Raw genomic sequence first — 11,028 nt, 5'->3', positions numbered from 1 at the left:
ACCAGCCACTCCTCGGAAGGAAGGTTGGGCAATCCTACTTCCGTAGTGATACTGCCTCGGAAACCCAAGGAGGGGTCGCTATGAGTCAGGGCTGACTTGACGGCACATAACAACAACAACAACAACAAGTATTTGACAGCTTTATTTGCTTGATAAGCTTTTTATATCCTCTTCCCATCCCTACAGATGATATTGTTTCTTATTAAAATGCACGTTTTTCTAGAGCTCCCCCGCAGCCATGAAAAAGAGGGGGAATACCACTTTGCAGGCTCTGTCCATGCAGATTATATCCACATGTTTTCATTTTCAAAGAGAAACTGTTTTGTAAACAGCTTTTCCCTCACTCTGTGTGTGTGTGGTATATGTGTTACATGCCATTGAGTCAGACTCGCCTCAGCAACCCTCCTTGGGTTTCTGAGGCAGTATCACTACGGAAGTAGATTGCCCCATCTTCCTTCTGAGGAGTGGCTCGTGGATTTGAACCACCAGCCTTCTGGTTAGCAGTCAGGTGCCTTAGGCGCTATGCTACCAGAGCTCCTTCTCACTCACTATACAGTGAACATTTTCTGTGGATCATAAATATTCTTTTGATAACATAAAAATAACATGATAATGCACATTAAAATTAAATTCAACTAAAAGGAAGTACTATTATTTAGAATTAGTCACTTATTGTCGATCATTAAAATAGCTTCCAATATCATAAACAACTCCATATTATAAATACTTCTGCTAAACTTCTGTATAGATAAATAATTGCCTGCATTCTTGATTTTTTTTTCTCTTTTTCGAATAGATTTCTGGAAAAAAAATAAAATGCACATTTTCTTATAAGAGAGTAATATTTAGAAAAAGGAAAAATCCAGATAATAGTTATTCTTTCCTTTTGAACAATGGAATTTATTCTGATTGAAACCTCATTTTGAAATATTTCTGTATAAAAAAATAAATACTATTAGCTTAGTTTATGTTTTGTTAGACTCTCTTGCAAATTTGTATTGGTCTTTATTATTATTACTTAAAAATTATTTTTTGTTGTTTTTGCTGAGAGTAAACAGAACTAATCAGTTCAGCTATTTCTACATGTATAATTCAGTAACATTGATAATGTTTTGCCACAATCTTCTGACAGTGATGGTTTTACTTTTTCCTTGATAGAAAGTGGAGCTGTTCCAAAAAGAAAAGATCCCTTAACACACCCTAGTAATTCACTGCCTCGTTCAAAAACAGTTATGAAAACTGGATCCACAGGTCTTTCGGGCCACCACAGAACACCTAGTTGCAGTGGATTATCAATGGTTTCTGGAGGGAGACAAGGGCCTGGCCCTGCCACTGCAACTCATAAGGTATTCTGTTTATGTTTGTTGCAAATACATTAAATTACTTTAGAAAATAGGTAAGTGTCTGCAAGGTTAAATGTAAATTGTTTTTAATCCACAAGGGTAACTTGGTATCAAAGACCCATCTTATTTTGACTTCTTTTAGAACCTAATTAGGTTTTTTTATCTTAAGTTTGCTAACCCAGTCTGTTTTATATATAGTCATGCACCACATAATGTCTATTCAGGCAGCATCCAACCATATGTACATCCATAGTCTATAAGTTTTCATAGAGCTCAGAAATCTCCATCAGAGAATGAGATGTAACAGTTACCAGACATAGTAAATGCAACAGCTTCCCACACACAACACATGTATTTCATGTCCCTTGTATATAAAGTGATTATGTTGCCAGGCATATAATGGTGCAGTACATAACCTGTAACACATTTATCTTAGTAGTCGTAATTAACACCTGTGTTACTGGCTTATGTATGTGCTGTACTGTACTTTCTATCATTTCAGTGTCAACTCTCCCTACTTATAAGTACAAAGTTTACTGTATAACAGTGTATGCTTTGACTTATAGGCAGCAGCATCCAAGCCTGTCTCTTGAGTGTTATAGCATTATCTCTCTGTTTAAATTTCTTTAGAAAATACTGTGAAGTGCATCATGGCTGTCAAGCGCAGCAAAACCAGTGCTTATGATAGCAGCAGCAAGAGGCATAAATGTTTCAATTTTGAAGTGAAATAAAAGGTGTCCCACATACAGCTTTGCTAAGTATATAATATGGTCTTTGCACAACATCTAAAATACATAACTTCCTTTTGCATAGAACTATTGTGGACATTAAGTGATGCATGGCTATAATGTTAAACATTTAATCTAAAATTGTACTTCTTTTAATCACTAAGTCTATTTCGATGTTTTATAACATTAAACGTACCTAGAGGGAGCTCTGGTGGTGTAGTACCTAAGGCATTTGACTGCTAACCGGAGGCTGGCAGTTCAAACCCACCAGCCACTCTTTGGAAGGAAGATTGGGCAATCTACTTCTGAGAAGATACCGCCTCAGAAACCCAAGGAAGGGTCGCTGTGAGTCACGATAGACTTGACGGCATTGAGTTTGCTCTTTTGGGAGAGTTTTGTTACAGTTCTTTCTGAGGTCAAAATTATATGACTGCCTTATTATGGAATGTTTTTCTTTCATAGTAATTGAATATCTTTGGGTGAAATCCTCAATAAACCCACGTGATGCTAAATAAAATTCTATAGTGAATACAATTTCACTTAAGGGTAAAATTTTGTCTTTTGAATTGTAGATCTTTTTTCCTATTTTTATAACTGTAATTTTGTGAACTTTAAGGATAATTTACTTGTGAAAAGAATAAATGCTAGGTTGTGTTTTCACGATATAATTTTGCATTTTTAAGGGTACTCCAAAAGCAAGTAGAACAAATAAACTTTCTACCCCTACAACCACTACTCAGAAAAAGAAAGACTTGAAGAATTTTAGGAATGTGGACAGCAACCTTGCTAACCTTATAATGAATGAAATTGTAGACAAGTAAGTTCTGCCATCCCGTATGTTTTATTTCACTTTTTTTTTTGTTTTATTTAGAATACATTTCATGAGTGAAATAGGTAATAATTACTCTGACTTATATAATTTGTATGATGATTTTCAATTAATATAAATGCATTACTTGTTTAACTGTAGTTTCACAGTTAAATTAATTAGTTAACATAAAAATGCCTACCCCTACTAGGCCACTCCTCAGAAGAAAGGTAGGGCAATCTACTTCCGGTAGTGATCTGCCTCGGCAACCCAAGGAGGGGTTGCTGTGAGTTGGGTCCGACTCAACAGCACATAACAACAACAACTAGGGCTTAAGAGGGGACCTGATGGCACACTGATTAAAGCATTCAGCTGCTAACTGAAAGGTTGGCAGTTTAAACCCACCAGCTGCTCCATAGGAGAAAGATGTGACAATCTGCTTCTATGAAGATTACAGCCTTGGAAACCCTATGGACTAGTACTACTATGTCCTGTAGGGTCACTATGAGTCAGAATCAAATTGACAGCAATGTGTTTTTATAACCCATAAAACAAACCCATTGCCGTCGAGTCGGATCCAACTCATAGCGACTCCTCCTTGGGTTTCCAAGGAAGCATCACTGCGGAAGTAGATTGCCCAGTCTTCCTTCTGAGGAGTGGCTGGTGGGTTTGAACCACCAGCCTTCAGGTTAGCAGTCAGATGCCTTAGGCACTATGCCACCAGAGCTCCTGTGTTTTTATAGGGCTTAAAATTAATTGATTTTGTATTGTAATAAATGAAATCTGTTTCTCTTGTGGAGCTAACTGAGGTTCTCTTTCTCAGTGGAACAGCTGTTAAATTTGATGACATAGCTGGGCAGGAGTTGGCAAAACAAGCGTTACAAGAAATTGTTATTCTTCCTTCACTGAGGCCTGAGGTAAGGATTTTATATTATCCTTTTCTTAAAACATCATCCATTACTGAATCAGAGGTATTAGTAAGGAAATGTTTGCTCTATGTTCGAATGCTTGATTTGTATAAAATTACAGTATAGTTAATTTTAACAAAAGACAAAACATTAAGAATTCATCTTAACCAGTTAATATAGGAGAGGAGAATGAATATAAAAGTTCCTAATTCCCAATCCCTTTTTAACACATACAGAAAATAATAAGTGGTGGTTGTTAGTTGTCTTCTAGTTGATTTAGATTCATAGTCACCCCATGGGTGCACAGTAGAACTGTGTTCTATACAGTTTAAAAGGTTGTGACCTTTCAGAAGCAGATCTCCAGGCCTTTCTCTTGAGGAACCCTCTGGGTGGATTTGAACCGCCAACCTTCTAGGTAGCAGTCGAGGCCTTAACTCTTAGCACCACCCAGGGAGTCCTAGAAAAAGTGGGTAACAGAAAATAATTTTTGTATTAAGGTTCAAGACATTCTAAATTAAGAGACAGAAATCATATTAGAAGAGAAATTTAATATAAATTTATGTGGAAGTTTGAAGAAAAAATTTTAAAACAATTTTTTTTCTCCTCGTGATTTGGGTGATAATTTACAGAGCAAATTTGTTTTCCATTCAAAAGTTCATATACATTTTGTTTCATGACACTGATTGCAATTCCCATAGTGTAAAGCTGCTCCCTTCCTGTTTACTCCCTGTAAAACTTATTTTCAAGCTTTCAAATTTGATCAAAAGAAAACCAGTAAGTAATGGTAAAGACCTACCCTATCCCATATGTTTAGAACTTACTAATGAAGTTAGGTTATCTCTAACTTGACAATAAATATTTGATTTTCATACTGCAAAAACGGCAAGGAGGCCACAAGTTCCGACTTCCTCTAACCCTACAAGAGGAAGACAGGATTACCAGCAGTAACCCAAGGCCTATTCCTACAAGGCCAGACATGCTGCCTCTCTCCAGCCCTTTCACCAACCGTTCCTCCCAAAGCACCCACCACCTCTCTCCTGGGTTCGATAATTCGCTGCAGTGGCCACACACAACTCACAGATTACGGGGTTTATTAGGGAAGCACCAGGCTACAACTCAAGTTCAGGAAGAACGCTCAGTCTCTCTCCCAGCCCACTGTCCCTCAGCCAAGAGTCTCTCACAGTCTCTTTTCCAGCAGTGCTGGTCCCTCGGTGTCTCACTCAGTGATGCGTGTCTCTTGCGGCTCTTTCCCAGCAGCACGTGTCTCTTTCAGGGGTGCGTGTCTCTTTCGGCAGCACGTCTTCCTCCACCAGCAGTCAGAGAGAGTTCTGCCTCCAGGAGGCCTCCTTTTGAGCCTGGAAGGGTGGTCAAACTAGCCAATCACAGCATCAGAACTCTAAGCACGTGAGAGAGAGTGGGAACTTCCCAGAACATTGTATTGTGCCACGCCCAACAGAAATAACCCAGGTGGGCGACTTTAAAATCAGGATCTCCTCCGTAGCTAATAGCAATTCCCACCTTAGAGTTTACAAAGACTTATGGGTAGAAAAGCCACACTAAGTAATTTACTACACCGCACATACTTAGCACTGTTTTGGATTTTCACAATTCACATTTTATGTATTTGATGCTGTTTAAATAATGTTCTGAAAAATAAATCTGAGGACCCACTTCTAGGTCAGTTATTTCTCCTTGAACATTCAGTTTTTCACATACTACCTTCATGGTGTTTATCATTTTTAAGTACCAGCTCACTATAACATACTTGAATATTTTTTAAATATACTTTCTCTGTATTATTTCTTACTTATTCTCAGCAGCGGTATATATGAAATCATTGATATGCTACATTTTTTGTTAAGACACAGTAAAATAATTAGAGAATTGTTAAAATAGAAAACATAGGTCCTTATATCAACCAGATTTATCTCATATATCATCTCAGGCCACACTTGGGAAACATAGTAACTTTGTATACTAGATTAACTTTTTGTTGGATTTGTGAAGAGTAGGACATGCAGTAGACTATTGATTGACATAAGTGTTTGTTGAAAGAGGTTTCTTAGAATTGTAGACCTGAAAAGTATCTTAGAAATCATCTGATACATTTGCTGATTAAAAAAAACTAATCCTAAGAGTTAAAATGACTTACCCAAGATTATTACGAAGTGGTGGATTTAAGAAATGAAATAAAAATGCTCCTGAGGTTAAAACTTCCTCTGTAATGTTATAGCTGCTCTACCTAATTCTTTAAAGTGTGTTTTACCATTTATTAAGAGCCGTGCTTTTTAGGGTAGAAAATACATGTATTGGAAAATATTTGGGCTATGATAGAAAAAACATTCCACTTTTGCTTTACATGTTATTTACAAAGCAAATTGGTTTTACATTCCACAGTTCATGCATATTTGATATCGCGGCCCAGATTACCATTCCTAACCATAAAAAACTCTCCTCCCCTCCCCTCCATGTAACTGCCCCCTCCCTGTGCCCTTCTTTTTTTTTTTTTTCTTTGATAGAATTTTTTTATTTTTATTTTTATTGTGATTTGGGTGAAAGTTTACAGAGCAAATTCACTTTCCATATAGCAGCTCACATGCCCTTTGTCTCATGACATTGACTGCAATTTCCCATAACACAACAGGTCCCACCTTGTCCTTGTGTCCTTCCTCCCATGCACTCCTGCTGCCCGAGCTGTCTTCCTGTGTATACCCAGCCTTTCTATTCTCCCATGATTGGTCTCTCCAAGGAGTATATCTACCTAATGTAAATGTTCAGCTCATATGCCTATCTTTTGTTTGGCTGGAAGCCACAGGAATGGGTTCAATTCCAGACCTGAAGGGCAGCTAGGGGCCATAGTCTCAGTGACTCCATCAGGCTCTATGGGACCAACAAACCTGGCCTTGTTTTTTTTATTTCTTTCAATGATTTTAAGTTTTGTTCCACATTGTTCTCCCACTCTATCCAAGATCTCCTACAGAGATCCCTATCTGAGTGGTTGACAGTGGTAGCCGGGTACCATCTAGTTCTCGTGTCATAGTTGTATAGGCTGAGAATCGCATGGTGTACCAGTCACTTGGACTAATTGTTTCCATGTATCTTTGGTTTTCTTCATTCTTCTTTGCTCTGGATGAGGAGAGACCAATGATTGTATGTAGATGGCCACTTGCAAGCTTTTAAGATCCTGGTCACTATGCACCAAAGTAGGATGTGGACCAATGTTTTGTGCAATATGTTAGGCCAGTTGAGCTTGATGTTCCCTGTGATTACAGTCCCAAGCCCACATGTCTAACTACTCGTTCCCTCTGGGTATCTGGCTGTGGCCAAGAAGAGACTACAACCTTGTCCCTTGTCAGCTCTACCATATACCTGGGAATTCTTAAAGAACATACAAATACACTTGAAGAAACTTTGCCTGCCGACCCTATACATGGTGTTGGGCACACTCCCCCCTGCATTTAAAAAAAAAACAAACTCACTGCCTTTGAGTTGGATCCAACTCATAGTGACCCCTCCTTGGATTTCTGAAGCAGTATCACTACGGAAGCAGATTGCCCAGTCTTCCTTCTGAGGAGTGGCTGGTAGGTTTGAACCACCAGCCTTCTGGTTAGCAGTCAAATGCCTTAGGCACTATATCACCTCAGCCTGTCCTCCCATATCAGTGTTTGCCTTCACTGACAACACAGTACTGTAAGTGCAGAAGCCTGTGCCCTTAACTGTGTGTTCCTGTCTGTCCAGCTTTCCCTTTATGTAAATGCTACCCCTCTGGTGTCTCTCAAGGCTGATTGATCTCGGGGTTGTATCTCCCTTGAGTAGGTGGGTGCATTGCCCTGGGGTAGGTGTTCTGCACGTAGGTCTGTATACTGTTGGGCTGAGAGCCAATCCATGGAAGTGAGTCCATTTCTAGGCCTGAAGGGTAACCCAGGACAGTAGTTTGCGGGGTTCCACTAGTCTAGCCAACCACTAATTCTGGTCATTTTTGTGTCTTTTAATTTTGTGCCACATTATTCCTCCCGCTCTCCCCAGAATCTCTAGTTTTGATGCTTTTCCAAGTGGTTGGCATTGTCAGCTGAGCACCATCTAGTTCTTCTGGCCTCGGGGTCCATCTTATCCTTGGACTAATTGTTTCCAAACGCCTTTGATTTTTTCACTTTCCTTTGCTTAAGATGAGAGGAGACCAATAGTTGCATCTTAGGTGGCCACTCATAAGGTTTTAACATCCCAGTCACTATTCACCAAAGTAGGTTGTTGAACAAGATTTTTATGTACGTACTGTGTGGTGTCAGTTGAGCTTGATGTCCCCCGACACTATGATCCCAAGTCCGCAGGCCCAGTGATTGTGTCTTTCAAGGTATTTGGTTGTCTTTGAGAAGCTGCTCCAATTCTTCTGTCTTCTGTTGCTTCTGTAATGTATGTGGCTATCTTTGTAGCAAAAGTGCATATGTAAGATTATCTTCAGCCAAATCTGTCCTTGGTCTAGGGTGTATTCCTGTTCACCTACTACCACCTGATCGTCTCACCTGTCTATACATTTATCCATAGCCTGATGTTTGTTGTTAGTGATAATGTAGTATTGTACATGTAATAATATTTTTTGTTTCTGTTGTCTGTATCTTATGTGCATGTTTCATTGTTGTTCCTTTCCCCAGTGTCATCATGCTGGTCACTGACTCTTTCATACCATCCCATCCCTCAGTCAAATCAATATGTGACCCTCAAATAGTCTGAAATTTTCTCTCTGCTTCCATCCTGTCCCCAGTAACCAACAAAGAGAGTTTCCTTCCCTGAGTAAACCTTTTCTTGACTTTTTACAATAATAAGCTCATACAATATTTGTCCTTCTGTAATTGACTTACTTCATTCAGCATAATGTCCTCCAAATTTGTCCACATTGTCAGATGATTCATGCTTTGCATGTGTTTTTAGAGAACACATCTAAAGTGAGAAGTGGGATCAGACTATGTATGTATTTGCGTTTAGACAAATTTCCTTGGCAGTGATAATGTACTGTTAAAAATCTGGAATATGTATATGCAAATTTTAGTTGCATGTTACTTAATAACTTGAACTTGGGATCCAAGAGAGGGAATAGGACTGTATAGCTCAGCTTTTCACAGTGAGTCCATAAAATGAGTTATGGTGAGTCTATAAATAGGTTAGACCTATCCCATACAGTGTCTCCATTGTGCAAAAATCAGCTTTTCTCCTAATTCTCTACATAAGGAGTTTGAGTGGATAGATTGCAATTGGGGCATTGTTAGGCTACACTGAGAATTTGAACTGTGATGGACTTGACTATTCGTGTTCTAGAAACTGGGTGAGAGAAGGGGACTTAGTTTCTATTAGGTTGAACCATATGAAACTACTCTTTTTATAGGTCAGAAATTGTTCATTTCAGCTATTTTAATACATTTCATCCTAAAAGTACAAACATCTTTACTTAATTTCTTCATTTTCAGTCTGGTTCTTCCCCTTGTCTCCTGCTATGCATGAGAATCTCTGAGTCTGGAGACTCTGGTTTAATTTTCTCTGGGCAATAAAACCTACCTTGGTTGTAAGGGGGAGCTCTGGTGGCATAGTGCCTAAGGCACTTGACTGCTAACCAGAAGGCTGGCAGTTCAAACCCACCAGCCACTCCTCGGAAGGAAGACGGGGCAATCTACTTCTGTAGTAATACTGCCTCGGAAACCCAAGGAGAGGTTGATGTGAGTCGGATCAGACTCAATGGCAGTGAGTTGAGTGAGGTAGTTGTAAGGCGCTCTGGTAGTGTAGTGGCTAAGGCTTTTGGCTGCTAACCAGGTCAGTGGTTCAAATCCACCAGCTGCTCCATGGAAAGAGGATGAGGCAATCTACTTCTGTAAAGATTTATAGCCTTGGAAACCCAGAAGGGGTCACTTTGAGTTGGAATCAACTCGATGGCAGTGAGTTTTACCTTGGTGGTAGATAGAGGAGTACTTGCCTCGCTGTTTTTGGTGGTGAGGAGAAACATGAGTTCAATTGCTCCTCATACAAACTTTGATCAATACCTCTGTTTTTGGCCACCTGCCTCATTGCTGTTTTCTCTAGTACTCATTGCCTCCAGTTCCCAAGTCCTTCCAGAGTGTTTTGGTTCACATTCACATGTTTTTTGTGTTCAGGTATCCTTTCACAAGCAGGCAGTTAGTTTTTACCATTATCAGTCAGCTCTGCTAAATAATTTACGACCCCTTTGTCAGTTCACCATCTTCAAAAATTTATTGTATTCACTGTTGTCTCCTCTCTTATTCTTTGTGCTTTGAATATTTATATTTTTTTATTCATTTGCTGTTATTTTGGTGCAATTCTAAAAGAAAGAAAAATTCCTGTGTTCAATCTGCCTGTTTGTTTTGTCTGCCTTCATTTTCATCACTGAGAATTTGGTTATATTTCATTTTGTTTTTTTCTGATTTTAATAATTACTCTAATATTTTGATTTTGTGTTCTCTTTAAAGTTCTGAGTAACACTTTTTGAGAGGATATTACTAAAAAAATGGTGCTTTTTAGATGATGATACTTAAAATGTCTGGGGAAAAATGTCGCTAGAATTACAGTTCTGAATGGAAGTATGTATTTTTCAGTTGTTCACAGGGCTTAGAGCTCCTGCCAGAGGATTGTTACTTTTTGGTCCACCTGGAAATGGAAAAACAATGCTGGTAAGAATTCTTTTCAAGCTTGAGTATTCTATTGTGATTATAGGCATAATAATATGAAAAAAAAAAAATTGTCTGAGTCTATTATTTTTGACTTGTTTTTTTTCTATAATGTACTTCTTTTATGTTTTTAAACTAGTTTTCTATTAAGATAAACTCAATGGAAAACCATTTAGGTTTTCCTTAGTAGTATGTTATTGGGTTGGTTAAATTTCACAGGGCAATTTTCATTATTTTCCTACGTTAAATAATGACATTTTAACTTAAAAGCATTTACTCTACTGTATTGAGCACCTTGTAACTCTTGATTTCTGACTATCTTAACGGCTTTATTTAAATAATCAGCATGACACAGATCCCCCCCCCCCCCAGTATCCTTTTGCCAAGAGTGTTTTATAGAATTGGGATGCCTCTTTTTCCTGCATAGCTTTTCTAGAGGGAAAATTAGGGGAAAAAATAATTTTCCCTCAACTGTTTCTCTGCACTGAACACGTTCCCTTGTTACCCTACCGAGAGGGACCAGGTCTTCGGGAGCAAGGTAAGCACAGGCGTAGCACAGAGTAGCAGGCCGGA

General features: G+C 38.7%; 1 protein-coding gene across 1 annotated transcript in view; it reads left to right on the top strand.

The window, feature by feature from the left end:
- SPAST (spastin) overlaps positions 1-11,028 on the top strand; it is a 161,182-nt gene that overhangs the window by 99,261 nt on the left and 50,893 nt on the right. Inside the window, exons 5-8 of the mRNA XM_042780684.1 lie at positions 1,159-1,346; positions 2,755-2,888; positions 3,703-3,796; positions 10,384-10,458. Coding sequence (XP_042636618.1) covers positions 1,159-1,346; positions 2,755-2,888; positions 3,703-3,796; positions 10,384-10,458 — 491 coding nt within the window. The remainder of the gene's footprint in view (positions 1-1,158; positions 1,347-2,754; positions 2,889-3,702; positions 3,797-10,383; positions 10,459-11,028) is intronic.

The sequence above is a fragment of the Orycteropus afer genome, unplaced genomic scaffold, assembly GCF_000298275.1.
Source record: "Orycteropus afer afer isolate SDZICR_OR568_19922 unplaced genomic scaffold, OryAfe1.0 scaffold00054, whole genome shotgun sequence".
NCBI classification, from domain to species: domain Eukaryota; kingdom Metazoa; phylum Chordata; class Mammalia; order Tubulidentata; family Orycteropodidae; genus Orycteropus; species Orycteropus afer.
This window is presented reverse-complemented; position numbering and strand designations above follow the sequence as displayed.